The 23,686-nt window shown below is 34.2% G+C and overlaps 2 protein-coding genes across 2 annotated transcripts; one reads left to right on the top strand and one right to left on the bottom strand.

The window, feature by feature from the left end:
• Positions 1-329: 329 nt before the first annotated feature.
• Positions 330-4,246, top strand: LOC145634283 (desmethyl-deoxy-podophyllotoxin synthase-like). The gene is made up of 3 exons (XM_081685706.1): positions 330-1,123; positions 2,984-3,314; positions 3,527-4,246. Exons 1-3 carry the CDS (start codon positions 558-560, stop codon positions 4,151-4,153), a joined length of 1,524 nt encoding a protein of 507 aa, XP_081541832.1. The 5' UTR covers positions 330-557; the 3' UTR covers positions 4,154-4,246.
• Positions 4,247-18,485: 14,239 nt separating this feature from the next.
• LOC145636518 (uncharacterized) lies at positions 18,486-22,446 on the bottom strand. Its single transcript, XM_081688104.1, has 3 exons — positions 21,871-22,446; positions 19,765-19,836; positions 18,486-18,710 (listed from the first exon to the last, which is right to left on the bottom strand). Exons 1-3 carry the CDS (start codon positions 22,444-22,446, stop codon positions 18,708-18,710), a joined length of 651 nt encoding a protein of 216 aa, XP_081544230.1. The 3' UTR covers positions 18,486-18,707.
• Positions 22,447-23,686: the final 1,240 nt, after the last annotated feature.

Here is a 23,686-nt window from a genome sequence, read left to right as displayed (position 1 = left end):
TATATAGTAATTTATGCTAGATTTTTTAGTCGGTGAACATTTGGATCATTACGTAAGACAATGTAACAACTAATTTAAAATGAATACATTTCTTTATTAATTGGATTAAAAGTTAGGACAATGAAACAACTAATTTAAAGTTCTTAATTTTCTTCTCTAATAAAATATTCAGTTTAGTTCAGTTCAGTTTCAAATCCTCCAATAAGTTCAGTTAGCTTAGTTTAGCTCAGTTCAGTTACCTTAACTTTTATTGACTTAGCCTTATTTTGCATAGGAACCACATATACTGACATACTGTACAAACTTTGTATTATTGGAATTTGGAAAATGGAGGTGACTAGGTGAGCATTATTTAAATGTAGGTACTACTGTAGTTGTTTGACTTTGCTTGAAAAATGCAATGATAAGGATAATGATGTATTTATTTGACCACTAACCACTTTAGCATTTTTTTTTTTTTAGGGGAAACCACTTTAGCATCTAAACGTGCGATTTAATCCCAAACTACAAAAATTGAGATCAAATACATTTTTTCATTCGGTAGAACTACTAAAACTATGGAGATTTCATGGCTAATTTCACTCATATTTTTCCTTTCAATCCCCATTTTTCTCATCCTAAAATCATTAAAACCCTTAAATAATAAACCAAAATTACCACCAGGACCTCCAAAGCTACCCATCATAGGAAACATACACCAACTCGCATCATATAAAACCCCACCACACCACCTTCTACAAGACCTAGCTAGGGTGCACGGTCCTATCATGCACCTTCGACTAGGGGAAGTTTCCACCGTGATCATCTCCTCCGCTGACGTGGCAAAAGTGGTGATGCGAGCCCATGACGCCAACTTCGCTAACCGGCCTAAGCTTATTGTGGCTAAGGACGTGTACTATGATTACTCTGATATTGGACTTGCCCCGTACGATGAGTATTGGAGGCAAGTTCGTAAGCTTGCAACCCTCGAACTGTTTACGGTTCGAAGGGTGCAGTCGTTTCGAGCCATTAGAGAAGAGGAGGCTACCATGTTTGTGGAGTCTATTGCCGAGAGGGCAGCTCAAGGGTGCTCGGTTAATCTTAGTGAAAGGGTTTTTGGCCTTATTTTTGATATTACATCTAGGTATGTTGCTCACCTTTACCGTGTTAATAATTGTTCTTTTAGTTTTGTTCTTGGTTTGTACAAATAAAATGTGCATAATACAAATGATTATATTTTGATACATACATCTTGTAAAGTTTAGGTCCTAACAATAAAAAGTCAAAATTGATTCAATTATATGTGCACCATCTTGCTAAAGTAGTGTCATTGTTTGGTGTTGAACAAGCGTGGATCAATCATTGTCCTATGGAGTTTCTCTTTATGTACTCTTGAACTCTTTGTTCTTTAATTAATATTATGCCTTGGTGGCTTTTCTAAAAAAAAAAATAAAAATAATGAACTCTTTTAGATAATTAATGTTTTAAATAACTTTTTGATTGATTTTTGACCTGTCATGTGATAGTTATTCAAGTAGTTATTCTTAAATGAAAAAGCGGAGTAGTTCTACTACTCCGTAATTTTGGTAACATTACTTTACCCTTGTCCCTAAATAATCAATAATTACTTAATTAATTACCAACTTCTAAGAGCAACTCCAACGACAGCTAATTGTTGCCATGCCACATAAGCTTGTAAGTTAATTGTCATTTTAGCTCCAATGATTAGCTAATAGCTTACTATTTAAATAATGGACCACACCTCCTTAATTTAAGTTGATAAATTTCTTTTGGGAAATTCTCTTTGGTAGACCTCTAATAATAAACATTTTCAGTGGTAAAATGCAAAAAAAATTAATATCCTTGGTAAACTATATTTTAAAAAGTTAAGTCAATGGTAACCTTAATCAATGTAATTAGGTATTTCTTAACCATGGTTAACCATTCTAAGTAAAAAAAAGTTGTGATGCCTAAAATACCCCCATTCTAAAATTAATTAAAAAAATAAAAAATAAAAATCACCACCCTGCCACCACCTTCCCCACCATCCTGCCACCATTCCCTCTCCCCCTCCCCCTCCTCTGGTCGCAGCTCCCCTCCCCCAGCCCCTATTCCCTAACTTTCCCATTCCCGTCGGCAACCTTTATCCCCTACCCTGACACCCCAAGTACCCAACCCCGACACCCAACCTCGATTACCCAACCCCCACCCCGACACCCCAAGTACCCAACCCCTTCGACCACCCTTCCCCATCTTCTCTCCTTTCTCGCACCTCACCACCATTGAAAACGATGAAAAAAATCGAACTAAATTTGTGAGTTTCTGGTAATCGAAACCCTAATTTCTCACAATTGAATAAGAAATTATGTGAATTACGGGTAATTGAAATTAATTTGATGTTTGTTGAAGCAAAAGGTGTCGCCAGTGGGGATTTAGGGTTTCGAGAAAGGGTTTGGGTGGGGGCTGGTGGTGTCGAGGGTAGGGGAAAGGGGACGGGGGATGAAGTCGGCGGTAGGGGAGGAGGCTGTGCGCCGGTTGGTTAGGGGGAAAGGGACGCCGGCGGTTTTCAGGCGGTGGGGGAGGGGGGCTGCGTGCAGGGGAGGGATAGAGGTGGTGGTGGCGGGGTGGTGGGGAGGTGGTTCTTAACCATGGTTAACCATAGTTATGCTTAAAATGCTAATTATGTTGCTAAATGTTACCATTGACTTAACTTTTTAAAACATAGTTTACCAAGGATATTAACTTTTTTTGCATTTTACCACTGAGATTGTTTATTATTAGAGGTTTACCAAAGAGAATTTCCCATTTCTTTTTATTTATTCTAATTTGTTTTATTTTAGAAAGTTTTTTTTTCAAGCAAATTAGCTTTACTTGGCCAATTAAACTGTTTACATTTTCTAGTTTCAATGGTTAAGGTAGTAGGTAGGAATTATTTAATATTGCAAGCAAGTCCTAAGTTACAACTATGGGAGTTGCTCTTAGCTACTTAAAATTTGTTTGACAGGACGGCTTTCAACAAGAAAGGGAAAGATCAAGAAGCATTTAGAGCATTAATAACACTATTGTCAAAGCTTTTATCTGGTTTCTCAATTGCTGACCTTTACCCGTCCATCAAGTTGCTGCATTCAATTGGTGGGCTGAAGAAATCAGTGAAAAAGATAGTTGATGAATCAAATAGAATACTCGATCCCATAATTCAAGAACACAAGTCTAACATGATACAAGGCAAAGTTGATCAAGAGGATTTAGTAGATGTTCTTTTGAAGTTTCATAAAGAGGATCCTAACAATAACGATTTCTCCTTGACCAACAACAACATCAAAGGAATAATCTTGGTAAGTCATGTTAGAAATCTCAAGAATTACTTTTATGTAGCATGATTAATCACTTTTAAAAAATGTGACTAAAATAGTTATTTTACGTGTTCTAAATTGAACTTTGACTCTTAATTTTTGTTACACTATAGTTTTTCCGCAAGTCCTTTATTACTACCTTCTTGAAAAAAGTGATTATAATTATTTATGAAATAATGAATATTTTTGTTTAGGAAATTTTTGGTGCTGGCACTGAAACATCTTCAACAACAATAGAATGGATCATGTCCGAGTTGATAAAGAACCCAAAGGCAATGGAAAAAGCACAAAATGAAGTTAGGGAAGTTTACCAAGGGAAAGAAACAATTGATGAGACAAGCCTAGATGAACTGAAGTTTTTGAAGTCGGTAATAAAAGAAACATTAAGACTGCACCCTCCTGCACCTCTCTTAATCCCAAGAGAATCTATTGAGCATTGCCAAATTTGTAGCTATGATATACCTCCTAAAACTCGAGTCATGGTGAATGCACGAGCCATAGGGAGAGATCCGAAGTATTGGCAAGATGCCGATACATTTAAACCTGAAAGATTTGAGACGTCTCACATAGATTATAAAGGTAACAATTTTGAATTCATCCCATTTGGTGCAGGAAGGAGGATGTGCCCTGGTGTGACACTAGGTATCGCGAATATTGAGCTTCCTCTAGCTATGTTGCTCTACCATTTTGATTGGAAGTTACCTAATGGAATTAAGTCTGAAAATTTAGACATGAATGAATTGTTTGGAATTACTGTGAGAAGGAAAAATGATCTCCATGTAATTCCTATCCCTTATAAATATTCAGGTTTTAGACAGTAGTGTAGTTCCTATCTTTATTGGTGAATTAATTATGTGATATATTTTGTTGCTTATAAATAAAAATATACTAATGTGTTACTGATTTTTATGGCATTTGATGTGTACTGGTTTCATATTTTTTAGTATTTACCGACTAATCTTTGACTACATTCGGTTATGTATTTATGTATACGTACAGAAAGCATGAATATGTGACATCTTCAGTTAAATTAGTGGCAATATATTATATATATCCATGTTTATGATTTTAATTTAGCAAACATAGTTACAAAGAATTGGTCCGATTTAATTGTGATGTTCTAAGTTGGAACTGAGCAGTCTGAGCTAACTTTAGAACATTAAAAGGAGAAAGTTTAGCCCAGCCCACGAGAACATTTGAGGCCCAATTTCTTCACTACAAGAAATTACCTTTGCAGCTTTGCAATACTTCACCAGTTCACCTTGTATGGCCTCATTAAATAAACGCTGCATTCTTTTTTTTTTTTAGTGAAATGTAGGCAATATTTTCATATCTTATACTTCGTACATCATTAAACTAGACTTGTAAAAAAGTAAAAAACCAATTTGATATAATCTAACCCATAAACAACCCAATAGGATTTGAAGTGACCTAAACCCAAAACATTACACGGGCCAAATCCGTTACAATACAACATACCTAAAACAAACTCAATGTCTTTTAAAAAAAAAAAACAAACTCAACCCACACTCAATTTGATAGCTCAAGGTCTTTAAGTAAAACTAATGCAAATTTTTATGTCAAATTGATTTATAATGACATTATTAATGCACATTTACAACCTTTAAACCCCAATTTTTTCCCCCCTAAATTCTATCATATTCCCAAATAAATCGATATAATTACACAAGATTTGATACTATTCGCTAATAGCATATCAGCTGTCAGTCCTGGTTGGATGACACCAATATAACGTTCGCTAATTCGCTTACTAGTCGTTGGAAAAACGTGGGCTTTCCAATTGACAGTTACTTCCTAGCGACTACTCTTCCAATTTGCAAAGTTATAACTATAATCCAATCAATTTTGGAATTGAACATACTGTATTCTAGAAATGCTGATCATATACCAACTACGACGAGTGTGATGTGTGAAAGCGAATATAATCACTATGAAATTGTCGATTTTACTATTAACTAGCATTTTGGCCCGCGTAACACACAAGTTGTAAATAGTAAATTTGGTTAAAATTAAAAAAAAAAAAAAAAAAAAAAAAAAGGTATGGTATGTTCTACTACCACTTATAACAAATGCCAAATGGAATTCATGAAAAAACAGAAACTGTAATTTTATTTATTTACTAGTACTCCGTACCATAATAAAGAATACAAAAAACACTACAATTTTTTCTTCACCCTTGGATATCCTGGGAGAAAAATAAAAAAGTAGCTAAAGAATTGATCAAACTATATATATATATATATATATATATATATATATATATATATATATATATATCAAATTAATTAATCAAAATTCTAATATTATCACCTATAATTCCTCATAATAAAGTCCTAAATCACCCTTAATAAATTAGTGAAAGAGGTAAGTAACAGCCAGCGCAACCGCCAATAGAACATATGCAATCCCTTGATCAATAGTAGCACCTGCACAAAAAGATATATCCCCCAATAAATAAAAATAACACCAACAAACTCGAAAACTTAATTCCAATAATAGGGCCGGCTACATAAACCAAAATTTTATCTTTAGCACTCGTCATCTAAAATTAATTAAAATAAAATAAAATAAAGCACCACCCAATTAGACCGGGTTGAGTTCGGATTCGAGTCGAATTGAAAAGAGAGAGAAGGGACTTACTGTCGTTGGCAGGAGGAGGAGCGGTAGCAGGGGAAGGAGCCATCATCTGGCCTTGAGTAACCTTAAAAAAGGCCATCATCAAAAACCCAAAAATAGGCAATGCGTAAAACTTCATTGATGATCCGTTAGAATACATATTGATATATTCCAAAGTTTTAATTTTTGTATGAAAATGTAATAGTATGATTTGGGAAGAATAAAATTCTTTGTTTGGTGCAAAAGAATGAATGAAAATAAATTATGAAGCGTTTATGATGGTAAGGTGTATATATATAAGTTTTTTAGGGAGCAGTAAATTGAATCTGGAATTTCCTTTTTATGAGAGGAGAGTAGGGTAGAAGGAACGCGTTGAATATTTTTGTGTTTATAAATTTTTTAGACGATCTATTTATTTATATTTATAGTTTTTATTATATTTACCTCTTTTTATTTTAATTATTTAATTAAGGTTATTTATTTATGTTTTCTAGTAGTGTAAGATATTTGACTGGTGGCTCGAAGGAATTGTATTAGTAGGCGGCTAGTTGACTTGGACCGGAATGTCTTGTATATGTGGCAGCTCTGAATTATTTGGGTTTACAGTTTACTATTGAACCTACGTTATTAATTTCTTGTTTCACATTTTATACTCGTTTTTTTAATTTGGGTGTACAATGTTTTTCTAGAAGCTTTTTTTTTTTTTTTTATTTGGATTAGGATTTAGGAGTGTTAAAGTAAGTATTACCTCCGTTACATCTTATGTGTAACGATTGGACATTTTTCCTCTCTATTTTATGTCAAATCGTTGTAAATAATAATATGTAAAGGAGGTAGTACTTTGAACTTTTGAAGGAAGTTAGGGGAAAATTGTTGCTTTTCATAAATTGTACGAAATATTTAATTAATGATGGTGTTAATTTTTACTAGAAAAAATTAAAGAAGAAAAGAAAGAGATGACGGGACAACTACAACATGATTGCGTTTTCTTCACCATCACTATTCACTATGTAAATCCTTAATCATGAGTTCTTCATTGAACATACAATACAGTGATTCTAATGAATAATGATGTTAAGACTTTTAATCAAATTTGATTTCTAATAGTATTTTAGTTGAGCTTCTTTTTTTTTTAAATCTTCCGTGTAGAGGGTTATATTATAATTAGGACTTTACCAAATAAGTTAGTTGACATCTATACTACGGCGTACACATCTAACAAGTAATGTATGGAGTATAATTCAATGCAACTTTATCAAATTCTTTTTCATATGTATATGAGTTTTTGTGAATGAAATAAATTAAGGCAATTATGCAAGATTTATAAGTTCAATTTATTACCAATTGACTGTTGACGTAGTGGTGATTGGGACTACACTTGATAGGGGGGGACCGTGTTTGATCCTCCACAACAATAATTAGGAGGGAACTGGAACAATGAAACCTAACCACTCAAAACTGATCCCTGAATCTGGATTACTTCAATTTATTGACCCATTTGTTTTGCTTCCCTATGCTATTGACAGAAAGTATATAAAATATCATATTTTATTTCAATTTTAATTTCTAGTCCATATGTTACTATACAATACAAGTATTTATTTATAAGCCATAAAAGCATATATAAAAATGAATTTTAGCACCTAGCTTGATTTTTTCATATATAGATAATAGGACTTGAGCACTTGACCACAAAAAGACTTGAAAACAAGAGGGAATTTTTTTAAAATATAAAATGAAAGGGGACCAAAGTTATCCTGCACCATGTGTAGATTGCTGTTTTGTACATAATCAACTACTGTATACAAGCAGGAAATCTTGGAATACAATCCCAAGTTTATCTTTTATTATTACGAGAGGAGAGGAGTCTTACACTGTTACATTTATCTGAACTGATTGGAGCTGAAATGAACTGAAATAAACCGATTGGAGTTGAACTGAACTGAAATTAAGTAAATGCAAATAAGCCCTTAGTTGATCTGATCTAATGTAAATATTTATGTTTTTTTTTTCTATAAAAAAAACTATATAAATTACACCAAATAAGCTTCAATAATCACGTAATCTTATTTAATTCGTCTTAATATATATATATATATATATATATATATATATATATATATATATATATATATATATGTATATATTTGGGTGACATTATATATGAGCCTTCCTACGTTATTACTCATAACAAACCATTATATGTCAACGGACGTTGGTCGTTACATTATTAGATTATCATGTGCGTAAGCAACCATTCATTTGCTAAGCTTAATTACGTTAGAAGATGTGACTTATACCAATTGAAGAACATATACAAGTATTATATAAACATGGATGGATTACAACCAAAAAAAAATTGTGGTCAAGAATTGAATAATTGTAGATCAATCAACCAAAGCAATTTAGTACTTTAATATAGGATTTAAAATTCTTGCACATGACGAGTTGATGGTTACCAAATATTAGTACTAATTTATGTAATTATTGTCAATTGTTAATGATGAGACTTCCTTGCTGTAGTTGCTTTAGGGTTTAGGCTAATGTATGTACTTTGTAATATTGTATGGGATATAACATTCAAAACGAATTATCATCGTATTATTTTTAATAAATATATTTGCCTAATTGCCATTTCTAATAGAAATACTTTGTTGTCTAACTGTCTAAGGAATGGTTCTAAATTAGTTAGCAAAGGTGTAATGATCATTATATACCAACTTTATCAAATACGGAGTACTAACTATTTTTTTTTTTTTCTAAGTTATAAAACTTTTAAAATTTGCCAATGTAAAAAATAAAATATAATGATATATACCAAAGATTTATAATGATATGAATATAATAATAAAACCCCGCATGATTGAATACTATGAGAAAATTAAAATTTTTTAATTTTTTTGTCATACATCAAAAAAATTTGTGTCATAGTGCCAAATGTTTAAGTTAAAATTTTTGAGAAACAGAGACAACAATTATAAATTTATAATAAGATGTACAGAGTAAATTTATTTATATCGACTTTATAAAGTTTGATAAAAAAAAAAAAAAAAAAAAAAAAAAAAAAAAAAAAAAAAAAAAAAAAAAACTATTCTAACTCTTTTTGTATGTTCAACCTTTATGTGTTCTAATGTTCTATTCATTGACTCAAAGTTAAAAAATCCTTGACCGAGGATATTAATTTATAGTTTATACATAGTACATAGTAGTATAGTACATAGTTACATACGATAAGCACATTAATTATCACATGAAATTTTTTAGATTAGTTTTGAATATTTTTCCTTTTTTTTTTTTTTTTTTGAAAAACTTAGAGAAACAGAGAGAGTAGCCGAGAACCAGAACAATTTTTTAGCACAAGATTATAACCTAATTTATGAGCAATCAATATACGTAAATAAGATCAAAGCCAACTTGTCTCTCCTCTATCTTTTTTATGTGCATGCCATCGCAATTACTCTGGCAAAGACAACTAAGATCCTAACTAGAAATATATTCTGCTGTTCCATTTATTTTAATCAAACAAAACAACCATTATTCTCTGTTGTATTATTGATGCAATCATACAATTTAGATTTCCTAAGCCAGCCATTTGGCCTGGATATTTGTATAATCATATGATTATATTGTTGTATTATTAAGCAATGATCGTCTAGCTATGATTCTACATTATTGCCGTATATTACTCCCTTCATCTACGCATCAAATATAATAAAAATGAATTTAATACTTTTGATTTGAGTAATAATTTTTTTTTTCATTAAGGTCGTGTCATATTTAAATGTTCATTCCAACTGAATTTTCGACTTTTTGTGTTTATTTATACACTAAAATACTGAATTAAAAATAATTTCAATAGTAGTTGGCATGAAGTATGTAATTCATTAGTAATGGTTGTAAATAGAGATTCTAGAATTTGTTTAATACACCCGGCTTGGTGGTCCTTTGCCTCAAGAATTTTACTCAGATTGGACATTACAATTTCACATTAGCACACGTACTGCACACTCTTAGAAAATGCAAGACGACCAATTTACTCGCTTAACCAAACATCCATCACTTTACTTTCTAGGTGTACGCGGTAACCTACTTTTATCAACAAGTTCAAAGATGCAAAACTTTAGAACATATTCTTGATTTATTTACTTTCTAGGTGTACTTGATATGTAAACTTTAATACCAATTTACATATCAAGTACATACATTATTCTAGCTTAGCGAGTGAGGAGTTGTAGCTCAATGGTGGACTAGTAGAACACTTCATCAACACTAGATCGATCATGTGGTCATCATAGCCTCATATGAGTCATATAAGTTCAAAACTCAGGGGGGGACTGAAGAGTTTGTTAATGAGTTCCACTAGTTTGCATATATATGCTTGGTGCATGTAAGGGTGTGTTCTATTCTATTAGTAAATGTATGAGTAATTTTAAGTTCATTGTTCGCATTGTGTCAAAAAAAAAAAAATAAAAAAAAAAAATAAAAAAAATAAAAAAATTGTTTGCTACATATAACTAGAGCTGTCAATGCGGGTAAACGGAGCGGATTGTGTTTGGGTCGAGTAAGAGTGGATCAAATCAAAACGGATCGGGTCAATTTAGATTAATTCCATAACCTATGCGGGTCGGGTTTGGGTTGGGTCATGCTTGAGTCGAGTCACGTCGGGTCATACTTCTTATCGGGTTTGGGTCGGGTTTAGGTCGGTTTAATAACAGGTCGGGTGAGCAATAGGTCGGGTTTAATTCGGATTTTTACGGGTTAAAACGGGTTAGGATAATTCTCGGGTTCGAGTCGGGTTTTTTTCAAGTCAATAATTTGCGGGTTAGAATCAGGTCGGTTCATTCTCGGGTTTGAGTCGGGTTCGGTTCAAGTCAATATTTTGCGGATTATAATCAGGTCGGGTCATTTTCAAGTTGGGTCATTCTCGGGTTCAAGTCGGGTTCGGTTCAAGACAATAATTTGCGGGTTATAATCAGGTTGAGTAATTTCCAAGTCGGGTCATTCTCGGATTCAAGCCGGGTTATGTTCAAGTCAATAATTTGCAGGTTACAATCAGGTCGGGTCATGTCCAAGTCAAGTCATATTCGGGTTCAACTAACTATAAATAGATAATTATCATTTTTATCAAACTAATTATTTCCTTTGACTATAATATATATGGCAATATACTAGGGAACTATAGTATATATTTTAGGAAGATAATTATCTCCTTTGACCATACAACAAATATATACTATATTTAACTCTTAAATTCAAGGATGATGCACCTTTCTTTTGCTGGCCTGGGCCGACTTGGTCTCCCAAGACAAAATGCTTTGACCAATAAAAATAAGGTGGTCTAAATTGCATTTAAGGTGATTTAAATCGGGTCAGGAACAATTTAGGCTGAATTTAGGTCGAGTCAATAACAAGTCGTGTTAATTTCGAGTCGGGTTAATTAGTAACATATCGGGTTGAATTTTTGGGTTGGGTATGTAATAGGTATGATAAAATTAGGGTCGGGTCAATAACAAGTCGGGTTGAATTCAGGTCAGATCAATAACAAGTAGGGTTTGTAACAGGTTAGGTTAAATACGGGTCGGGTTAGGAACAGGTCAGGTTGAATTCAGGTAAGGTTAGTAACAAGTCGGGTTAAATTCGGGTTTTGACGGGTTAAAACGGGTTTGAGTCCATTTCGGTTCCAGTCGGGTTCGGTGCAAGTTAATTAAATTAGTCGTTGTAAACTGGTAAATTGGTCGTTTAAAAGAAAATTGAATGGTTCCACACACCCAATTGGACTCCTAGAGGGTATTAGGGACCATGGTAAACATTTCGGCAATTTTTAATTTTGGGCGAAAAAAAGTAAAAAAATTCCAAAATTGAAGGCTAATATCCACGCTTTTTGAGAAATTTTAAAGGTTTCAGGGCCCGGTGTTGAAAAGTCTTGAAATTCTATGGGATACATCTCGGAGTCATATAATGACGTTTGGATCCATATATGATCATAATTTGTTGTCACAAATGTTCGTGGTAGGCTTGACTTAATCGGTGCAAGTTGTAAACCGGTAAATTGGTCGTTTAAAGGTAAATTGGATGGTTCCACTTACCCAAATGGACTCCCGGAGAGAATTAGGGACCATGGTAAACATTTCGGAAATTTTATATTTCCGGGCGAAAATAAGTAAAAAAATTCCAAAATTGAAGGCTAATATCCACACTTTTTGAGTAATTTTGGAGGTTTCGGGGCCCGGTGTCGAAAAGCCTTAAGAATTAGGGGATACATCTCGGGATCATATAATGCCATTTGGAACCGTATATGATCATTATATGTTGTCATAAATATTCATGGTAGGCTTGAGTTAATGATCTGTGCAAGTTGTAAACCGGTAAATTGGTCGTTTGAGGGCAAATTGGATGGTTTCACCCATCCAATTGGCCTCCCGAAAGGTATTAGGGACCATGGTAAACATTTCGCCAATTTTTATTTCACGGCAAAAAAAAGGTCAAAAAATTCCAAAATTAAAGTCTAAGATCCATGCTTGTTGACAAATTTCGGAGATCTTAAGGCCCAGTGTCGAAAAGCCTTGAAATTTTAGGATTACATCTCGGGGTCATATAATGCCGTTTGGAACCGTATATGATCATTATACGTTGTCATAAATGTTCGGGGGGTAAGCTTGAGTTAATGAAATCGGTGCAAGTTGTAAACCAGTAAATAGGTCGTTTAAAGGAAAATTGGATGGTTCCACCCACATAATTGGACTCCCGGAGGGTATTAGGGACCATGGTAAACATTTTGACAATTTTTGTTTACGGGCTAAAAAAAGTCAAAAAAATTAAAAAATTGAAGGCTTATCCACGCTTTTTGAGAAATTTTGGAGTCTTCGGGTTTTGGTGTCTAAAAGTCTCGAAATTTTAGGGAATACATCTAGGGGTCATATAATGTCGTTTGGAACCATATATGATCGTTATTTGTTGTCATAATGTTCGTTGTAGGCTTGAGTTAATGAAATCGGTGCAAGTTGTAAACCGGTAAATTGGTCCTTTAAAGGCAAATTGGATGGTTCCACCCACCCAATTATACCCCTAGAGGGTATTAGGGACCATAGTAAACATTTTGGCAATTTTTATTTCCGGGAAAAAAAGTCAAAAAATTCCTAAATTGAAGGCTAATATCCACGCTTTTTGAGAAATTTCGAAAGTTTCGGGCCAGGTGTCGGAAAGAAATAAGATTTTATTAGATACATCTCGGGGTCATATAATGACGTTTAAAACCATAAATGACCATTATATGTAGTCATAAATGTTCGTGGTAGGCTTGAATTAATGAAATAAGTGCAAGTTGTAAACCGGTAAATTGGCCGTTTAAACGCAAATTGGATGGTTCCACTCACCAAATTTGACTACTAGAGGGTATTAGGAACCATGTTAAATATTTCGGCAATTTTTATTTTCGGGTGAAAAAAGTCAAAAAATTCCAAAATTGAAGGCTAATATCCACGCTTTTTGAGAAATTTTTGAGGTTTCAGGGTCCGGTGTCGAAAAACTTTGAGATTTTAGGGGATACATTTTAGGGTCATATAATACTGTTTTAAACCATTAATGATCATTATATGATGTCATAAATGTTCGTGGTAGGCTTGAGTTGATGAAATTGGTGCAAGTTGTAAACCTGTAAATTCACCATTTAAAGGCATATTGGATGGTTCAACCTACCTAATTAGACTCCCAGAGGGTATTAGGGACCATGGTAAACATTTCGGAAATTTTTATTTACAGGCGAAAAAAAAGTAAAGAAATTCCAAAATTTAAGGCTAATATCCACGCTTTTTGAGAAATTTAGAGGTTTCATTTGAGGCCTAGTGTCGAAAATCCTTGAGATTATAGGGGATGCATCGTCTATGGGTCATATAATGCCATTTGGAACCATATATGATCATTATATGTTGTCATAAATGTTCGTGGTAGGCTTAAATCGGTGCAATTTGTAAACTGGTAAATTGGCCGTTTAAAGACAAATTGAATGGTTCCACCCATCCAATTTGACTCCTGAAGGATATTAGGGACCATGGTAAACATTTCGACAATTTTTATTTACGCGCGAAAAAAAAAAGTCAAAAAATTCCAAAATTGAAGGCTAATATCCACGTTTTTTGAGAAATTTTGGAGGTTTTGGGACTCGGTGTCAAAAAGACTTGAGATTTTAGGGGATAAATCTTTGGGTCATATAATGCCGTTTGGAAACATATGATCATTATATATTGTCATAAATGTTCGTGGTTGGCTTGAGTTAATGAAATCTGTGCAAGTTGTAAACCGGTAAATTGGTCGTTTAAGAGCAAATTGGATGGTTCCACCCATCCAATTGGCCTCCCGAAGGGAATTAGGGACCATGGTAAACATTTCGGAAATTTTTATTTATTTACAGGCGAAAAAAAAGTAAAAAAATTCCAAAATTTAAGGCTAATATCCACGCTTTTTGAGAAATTTGGAGGTTTCATTTGAGGCCTAGTGTCGAAAATCCTTGAGATTATAGGGGATGCATCGATCTCTGGGTCATATAATGCCATTTGGAACCATATATGATCATTATATGTTGTCATAAATGTTCGTGGTAGGCTTGAATTAATGAAATCGGTGCAATTTGTAAACTGGTAAATTGGTCGTTTAAAGATAAATTGAATGGTTCCACCCATCGAATTGGACTCCCGGAGGATATTAGGGACCATGGTAATAAACATTTCGGCAATTTTTATTTACGGCGAAAAAAAGTTAAAAAATTCCAAAATTGAAGGCTAATATCCAGGTTTTTTAGGAAGTTTTTGAGGTTTCGTAACCCGATATCGAAAATCCTTGAGATTTTAGGGGATATATCTCGGGGTCATATAATGCCCTTTGGAACCATATATGATCATTATATGTTGTCATAAATGTTCGTGGTAGGCTTGAGTTAATGAAATCGGTGCAACTTGTAAACCGGTAAATTGGTCGTTTAAAGGCAAATTGGATGGTTTCACGGATATAACTTTTATAATTCTGAATAAAAAAATGGACAGCTAATAGTGATCTCAAATGACTAAATGAGCCTTTACAATACTAACTTTTAGCTAGTTTAGAATTGAAAATGAGAATTATGTAAATTAGTTCATATCTCTAACAGTTTTTAATTTATATTCCTGCAATTTGTATCTAATAGTGCAGGTGATTGAGAGTGAGGGATAGCTTAAGTGGTTAGAGCTCTCCTTCTGGTTCCAATAGATCTAGGGATAGATCGATTGTCATGACTTCTTGTGGCTATCTAAACACCAAAAAAAATAATGCGGGTGATTGTACTTTTTTGCTAGGCAAGGTATCCTTGCTTATATAAACACATGTAATTACATCTTGAAAAGTTCAACAATATTCTCTCTAACACACACACGGCATAGACTAAATAGTTAAGATATTTGATTTGATTAGGAACGTGGAAATCATAATTTAAAAAAGGAAAATTTGTTAGAAACAACCTTTTAAAGTGTTCACTTTATTTAAAACAACCTTTTAAATATTTTTTTACAAATTCAGACCACATTATAATTTTTTTTTATCAAAGACAACCTAATGCTAATTTTCGGCGTTGACTCTATTTTTCCGATGTTGACAACGAGTGTATGAGACATGTGACCTCATATATTGCTAATTACACCCCTTTCCCTCCAATTCACTCGTACTAAATCCCCTCCTCTCTCAAAGTAATTTGTCACTTTGAAGGGTTTTAATAGGAGTTAATTGGAGGGGAAAGGGGTATAATTAGAAATATATGAAGTCACGTGCCTCACACACTCGTGGTCAACATCGGAAAAATAGAGTCAACGCCGAAAACTAGCATTAGGTTGTCTTTGGTAAAAAAATTTTATAATGTGGTCTGAAGTTGCAAAAAAAAATTTAAAAGGTTGTTTTTAATAAAATAGACACTTTAAAAGGTTGTTTTTGACAAATTTTCCTTTAAAAAATTTGAGAAAAATATTCTAATTTTCATGTCTTAATTAAGGTCACTTAGTGTTTAAGGAAAGAAAATAAATTTAAAGGATACAACTTTGACATAGGGCGTGTTCGGCGTTAGCTTTTGAGTAGCTTTTAGGTAGCTTTTAGTAAGAACCTGATAAATGCTATGCCCACTACTTCTGAAACAGTTTTAATTTATTGTGAGTTGCGAGTAAAGAGATTCTAGCACTCTAAAAGTTAAGGAAATTTAGCTAAAATTCTAATGAAAAGTAAACCTTTTAGTCATAATAATATTTATCGTCTGAAAAGCTTTCAAAAAGATGAAACAATTATCTGCATGGAAGGTTATATATTATAGAAATCGTCTAACTTTTTTAGCTAAATCTTATTTGAAATATAAAGTTTGATCTTATTTGAAAGTATAATACTTAACGCTGGAATCAAACTATTACATGTGTTTGGGAGTATTATAGCTTGTGATGTCTTTTAAATAGTTAACACGTGTTGCAATCACTTGAAATGAAACTTGATTTTAACCAACAATCTAAGATCTTATTGGTTACGTTCAAGGACTACATGTTGTATAATGTAGCACAAACATTTAACAAATTTTCACTATCATTCACAACCTATTTAAAGGCGGTACTTTGAAGTAATGAAATTTTATGAGCAAAATCACATATGAAATTATTAGGGAAGAGTTTTATTGACAAAATTATCAAAATTATTTACAGATTCATTACCATTCTCATAATTTATAACCGCTTATCAAATGTGTCAAAAGAGAACCAACTCCATAACGATACCTATAATTGCCGTTATAGATCCCTCGAGAGAGTCAAGAGTAAAGCCCAAACCAAAAGTTCGGATAAAATTTAACAAACGATTGAGGGGGCTTGTTTTATCTTTACTAGGCGCTCTAATAAGTGTAGTGAATGACAAGATTCTCAGTCATCCTCTCAAATGTACGCACGAGAACAATCAAGAGAAAATGTACACATCATGGAAGCATAAAGTAACCCGGCCCCTATTATAAAGCAATCCTTTTCTTCCTAGAATCAATTTTAAGCCCCACTTTCTTCCTTTTTATACCCAACTTTTCCTTAACCCACTCTACTTTCTTACCTTAGGAGTTAGGAGTGCGTTATATACATACCAAACACCAAAGAGAACATATTCCCTTGCAAATAAAGAAATTCTACAACTCACAAAACATACAAAGTAGAAGATCAAGAACAAGAAGTTTTATCATGTGCCAAAAAGCAGGGTTCCCTTTCCACAGCCTTGAGGGGCTGGCGACGATGAGGATTACTCGAAGGTACCTCTTCCGTGCACCGCCCCTGGTGGAGGAACCTGCTGTAAATGATCCACAGCAAGGAGAGGGAGCTGCTGCGGCGGGTGGTGGAGGTGGGGAAAGAAAGGTTTGTCTGTGCTCACCAACAAGCCACCCAGGTTCTTTTCGTTGTCGGTATCATCATGCAGATTATGTGTGGTGTAGCATGAAGCTTAGTCCTAGATTTCAGTATTAAGGAAGCTAAAGCTTAGTCCTAAGATGACTTGTGCAATTGTATGTACTGTTCTTTGTGATCAGAATAAAGTGTGTTTATTTTGATTGCAACAAAAGCTTTGAAATCACACTTCTGTTACAAACTTGGTTCTTATAAGAGCTAATCTAGGCTTTAATTGATCCAAGCTGCCGCCAACAGCGGTCCATTCTGACCAGAAAGTGGCGGCACAATCTCGGCTCGAATTGGGCAAGCCAAGGCCATACGCCATACTTAATCAGCTCTATGATTGTATGTGCATGAAGATAGCAACTATCAAAGAATGTACAACGTCACAAGGAAACAAAATAAATTAGTCATAGTATAGTATTATGTAGTCATTCTAATTTGCATGCTTGTAAATTGTAATTAATAATTGGTAAAGAAACACATGTACACAACTACCTAGTTTCTGCAAACATTTCAGTGTGGATAACTATAACCTGGCCGACATTAATAGACCTGCTAAAATATCCATTTGCTTGAGTTCGGCAGAATTGTAAAGAAATGGCTGTTAGGTAAAAGAAAAATTTGATCTCAGCCTCTAACAGAGTGCCCTTTTAATTGAAGATTTTGGCATAAGAAGAAAGTAATACTTCCCGTCCCTAAATTAAAAGCCTCATTCTCTTTTTCTTTATATTATGTGAATAATAAATGCTAGAAAGAGGCTTTGTATTAAGGGAGAGAGGGAATAATTTAGTAGAGTGAGTTTAAATGCCTACGGCAGCGGTTAAGTGACCGATTATTGGATACAATCGGAAAATGTGTAAAGTAAAAAGGGATGGAAGGAGTAATTGAATGACCCCCTTTTATCCCTCTTTTGCTCTCTCCCACTTCTTCAAACAAGCATTGACGTTGTGATTAAAAGAGAACAAAAAGGAGTTTATTGATTATGACATTCCAAATCCAAGCATTGCAGTCAAGCAAACAGAGGTGCATACTGCTGAGAACTGTGGTGATACAATCAAGCGTCGTATACTCATAAACAGAACATGTAGATTTCTCAATGTGATTGATAGTGTAAGATGATATTAGAATAATATTGACTTTGAAATAATGTACATAACCCCTGTACAATAATAATTATTATAATGTACATAAATTTCCACACGATATGCAGATCCTGCGAAACTCACATAGATACCTTTTGAAATTTACACCTCAAGACTATCGAGCGAGAAGCATCTCCACTACTGATTGAATAATAGCAGCTTCTTGTATAACACCTAAGTCACTGAAAATGTAATAAACCGTTAAGGGAGGAACATTTTTTGTGTGTTGTGTAAATTAAGAGCACATAAAGAACACAACAGTAGAAACACTTCTGTGGCTCTGTTGTCTGTCTCTATCTTCTAGATCTAATTTCAAAACTACTGAAAGTCTGAAACTCAACCCCAAAAGAACCACAGCTTGGAGAGAGGATAAAAGAGCAATGTTATAGTACTTCTATCAGTCTATGTATCCAAATTCCTATAGAAATTTCACCAGATTTTAACAACTGAAAGATGTTCATAAAAAACTTACATGACTACAATTATAATATGTTATATACAATATTACACTTTACAATTACAAAGGCAAAACCAGCCTTAGTAAGCAACTAACAGAACCACAAATATCAATAATTACACTTTTCAAAGTAGAACTCCATTTTTTTTACATATACTTCGTGTGAGCCAGCTCAATTACTTAATGAACATAATAACCAAAGTCTACATTCTTCTAATAGAGATTAACAACAAATCAGCAAATCCTACAGAAGCTAGGAGAAGGAAGAAAGAATAAAATATGATGTACAGGTAGAGCAATCATGTAACCATAACCCCCAATTCAAGAAGACTTCTCAAGTTCTTATATCAACTATATCAAGAGGCTCTGGGCCTTCCTAACTTTGGAGAATATACCTTCTACCATACCATTCCATCAACCGAACCGGTAAATTCACTACTCAATGATTCCAATATCAGCAGATTACCTTAATGGTAATTAGAAAAGATTACACCTCAAATCATACCATCATAGAATATAAAAACCAAAAAGATCATCATCTACACAAAACAGAAATGTATAACTCATATGTACTGCTAAAGACTGATACACCTCATGGAAGATTATACACCAGTCCACACTCATATCCACTGATAACTAGGCATCTACTGAGCTAAGTCACACCAATAACAAAAAGCGGAATTGAATTAAGAAAAAAGTGACAAAGTTTCAAAAATAGCTCACAAAAGACGTCGTGCACTGAAACAATAACTATAAACACAAGTGGCTCAGTAACTTACCTCAGGATAGCAATTTTGATGAACGATTGTCTGGTCTTTTGGATTTACATCTACCTCACATGAAACTTTAGTCTGAAATGAAATTACCAAATATCACAGCATAATCACAGCCAAAGGAAAAATGAAACTGAATACAGCACAACAATGACAAAACTAAAAAAGATAAAGGAGAATCAACTCAGGAAACACCATTATCTTAAGATGGGTTGTAGAAGTCTTGGTATGGTAACTTCCGTGGCTCATATCAAATAAAAAATTGCAATGGCTCTATGCAATTTTGTGAAATATATAAGACAAAAGGCTTAAAAAAGGTAACCCCTACTACTTTGCTAATCTAGTGGGGTTCTTGCCTATTAAAATGTGCCTTGGAGTTAGATTAGTTTTGAAACAGAGAGCACTCATGTATTATTTGATGGCTTTATGGTTAACCTCAAAAGTACCTAAATGCAACATGCTATATCTCAAGTACCTAGACTCCTAGAGACATGATTCAATGACTGAGAGCCTAAGAGACAAAACCCCTAATCCATCATTTTTGCTTCTATGGGGAGCCAATGGGTGAACAAATTGCAAACTAAACTATTCCCATGCACGCTTTCACTTACAAGAGTAATTCAATTCCACGTGAAATGTATCATAGTATATTTGACGGTTAGGATGACTAGGAAAACTTGAAAAGCATATGTTTTTCGTGTGTCCACAGGCTTAAGGATCCTGATCCTCTGTCAAATTAGGGGGTAGCAACAGTCACTGCTTAGAAGACCAAATCATGACAATTAATAGCTTCAAGTAATGGTCTCTAGACCCTCTATTCTATAGGTGCCGATGTGGGTTATACATTTCTACCTAGCATAATTAGGGATGAATCTTTTCCCAGCTCCCAATCTTCCTATTCTAGGAAAAATCGCATGATGTAAAAAATTCAAGGATAGCTAATAAACAATTGTATAGATAAACAGGAGCAACAGCTGAAACAACATAGAAGTGAACTTTACAGTACTCATTTATACAATGACAATCCGTGAAGGTGCACCATGCATGATGACTTGTGAGTTGTGAGAGAAACAACAATACAGCCTGCAGTCCTGCACTACTCATGCAACTCTAAATGAAATCTAATACTCAGAACCCACACTTGTGATCCAAAAATTGAAGATAAACTAAACCTAGAAAAAAGCGAACAACCACCCTTGGATCAATACGTATCTTTTCCACGATTTCTATCAGGTTCGGCAGGAAAATCAACAACTTTTATAGGATTTTCCGCTTCCTAAAAGGCAATGGCACCAGTTTATTATGGATCCAGAGCATTTGTATCTCCACTCAGTAATGTCTTACTCTCCCCACAGCCCACAGCACAAGCTTAAAAACCATATAAGTGGTACAAAAAATGCATCAAACATGACCAGGTATGCAAACAACAATAGAAACAGAAGCAAAAGTCACAAATGGTCATTGGTCTTCTCCAAAAATCGCACCGGCAACCATAAGTCGTAAATTTAGCCTCCACATAAATGATTTTCTATCTTGCAAAAATGCTCAACATTTAGCAAAGCAAACGAGTAATTAGCATAACACTCTAATCTAAGTACTCACAATCCACAAATCTACCACAATTCCACACTCCCTTAACTCAAAATCATAATTGGGAAATATCCATCCCTCTAAATTTCTAATGATCAACACTGAAAACAATAATCACCAGAGCCCTATATAAAAATATCACTAAGTGGAAATTTGCAATTGCAACTTTTGTCACATTGTTAAAAGCTCAGTTCAAATTCATCATTAAGCATTACACGACATGAACAACACCAATCCAACGCGTAATTTTGTCCTGAATTCCGATATCCACCAAATTTCACTATCATTCTAGACAGAAATTGAATGTTCAGAAAAACAACCACCACCACTAACTCCAAAATTCCAATTTTTTTCAGTCAATATAAACAAAAATCAACTATTGCAATCACAATTTTGTCTGATTAAAAGAAAATCCAGCTCAATTCGACAAAAACATAACATCAAATTAGCTTCAATTCATCAAATTCCACTTACATATAAACACTAACCTCAACCAATCAAATGCAAAAAATAAAAAATTACCTGGATTGGAATCTTGAGAAAAAAGAGCCCAAATCTCCCATTGATCGTAGAAACAGTATCAAATGGAACTTTACCAGCAGCAACATCTTCAATCAAATAAAACAAATCATGAAAAACCTCAAAACCATCAACCAAAAGCGTGGCATCAACATACGACGATCCTCTTGCTTTAATCCTCCCACCATGAGAATTCACAAACCCTAATTCCCTCCCACGATACGAAATCGACACATTCAAAGCGTCGTAATTGACAGAGAAGAAATCGGGGTTGCGAACTTTGAGAGTAAGAGAGAGAGAAAGGTCGAGAGAGAGGTGGTGATCGGAGTTGACTCGGATGTGGTTGAGTTTGAGACGGACGAGTCGGAGTTCGGGGTCGGAAGGGAAGAGGAGGAAGACGGCGAGGATGAGGAGGAGGAGGAGAGAGAAAGAGAGGAGGTTGCGCCGGAGGTGGCGGAGGAAACGGTGGCGCGTGGGATAGTAGATGGGTAAAACGACGTAGTTTTGGACGGTAGTTGGTTGGGAATTTGGGTTGGATGGTAGAGAAGAGTAGAGGATGGGTTCGGGTTTGGAGGTCATGGTTTGTTTATTGGTGGGTGGGGTTTGTTGTTTCGTATTTTAACTGCTGGTGTTTACTGCCGCGCACGGCCGTGTTGATTATTATTTTGGGTGTGAACGACCGTGTTCATTTGCTTCAATACCACGTCGGATTTTAACCCAAACTAAGGGCCAACCAAATAAGTGTCATTTTGGCCCATATGTTATATGTACCTCTTTATTAGTCCAACTTAATCACAATCCAATTATCCTTGAATATTGAACCCAGCCCAACTATCCATATTTTCAAGGGATACCTTATTTTTTTAACACAAATTTTTATATGTGGCTGGTCAAATCATGTGGCCGGGGTTACTTGTTCAAATGCTAATTGATCGGTCATGAGTTATCAGTTATCCTGTCAGGGGTTACTCGGCCAGTCATGAGTTAATCTCACACAGAAAATGCACTAACCGACTGAATAACCCCAAAATAAGTAACCTTCGAGTGAGTAACCCATGAATAAGTAAACTCGGCGAAAACGCATTAACTGACTGAGTAAATTAAACCTAGAATAAGTAATCCTTGACTGACTGAGTAACCACATAATAAGTAACCTCGACGAAAACGTGTTAACCAACCGAGTAACCCTAGAATAAGTAACACGTACTTATTGAGTTACCTCAGAATAAGTAACCTCGACGAAATTGCGATAGCTGACTGAGTGACTCTAGTATAAGTAACACTTGGCTGATTGAGTAACCCCTAAATAAATAACCCCTGAAAAAGTAACCCAACCCACACGGTGTGACCAGTCACACAGAAAACATCATTTTTTAAACTTTTTTTTTTTTCTAATTACTCGTCCTTTCTTTTCAAGTCCTTATTGGCGATCTTCACCACCTTTAGCAGTCTCGCAACTTTGTTAAATTTTGCTCTCAAGAGTCCATGACTTTGTTATCATGTGGTTTATTATTTTCTTAAAGAAAAATTAAATTAATAATTATTAGCTTGTATTTTGTATAGCTGATCAGTGATCACACTGTATAACTGTTTATAAAAAAAAAAAAAAAATTAATCTTATAACATTTACAAAGTAATCCTATTATACCCGTAAATAACAAAATAACCTTTATAAGACTAACATCATAACCCCTATATTACTATGTAACCCCATATTCCTAACAAAATATCTTCTATAAAACTAACCCAATGGTCCATGGTGAATGGCCACACATATAAAAATTAGTGATCAAATAATTAGAATCTCAAAATTAAGTAT

The sequence above is a fragment of the Chenopodium album genome, chromosome 6, assembly GCF_948465745.1.
Source record: "Chenopodium album chromosome 6, dcCheAlbu1.1, whole genome shotgun sequence".
NCBI classification, from domain to species: Eukaryota; Viridiplantae; Streptophyta; class Magnoliopsida; order Caryophyllales; family Amaranthaceae; genus Chenopodium; species Chenopodium album.
This window is presented reverse-complemented; position numbering and strand designations above follow the sequence as displayed.

Excerpts from the sequence above, each read along its gene's own strand:
- LOC145634283 (XM_081685706.1), top strand. The coding sequence starts at position 558 with ATGGAGATTTCATGGCTAATTTCACTCATATTTTTCCTTTCAATCCCC. Across the intron at positions 1,124-2,983 it reads ATTTTTGATATTACATCTAG|GACGGCTTTCAACAAGAAAG; the intron begins GTATGTTGCTCA and ends TTTGTTTGACAG. Across the intron at positions 3,315-3,526 it reads ACATCAAAGGAATAATCTTG|GAAATTTTTGGTGCTGGCAC; the intron begins GTAAGTCATGTT and ends ATTTTTGTTTAG.
- LOC145636518 (XM_081688104.1), bottom strand. The coding sequence starts at position 22,446 with ATGACCTCCAAACCCGAACCCATCCTCTACTCTTCTCTACCATCCAAC. Across the intron at positions 19,837-21,870 it reads TTCTCAAGATTCCAATCCAG|ACTAAAGTTTCATGTGAGGT; the intron begins GTAATTTTTTAT and ends ATTTCATTTCAG.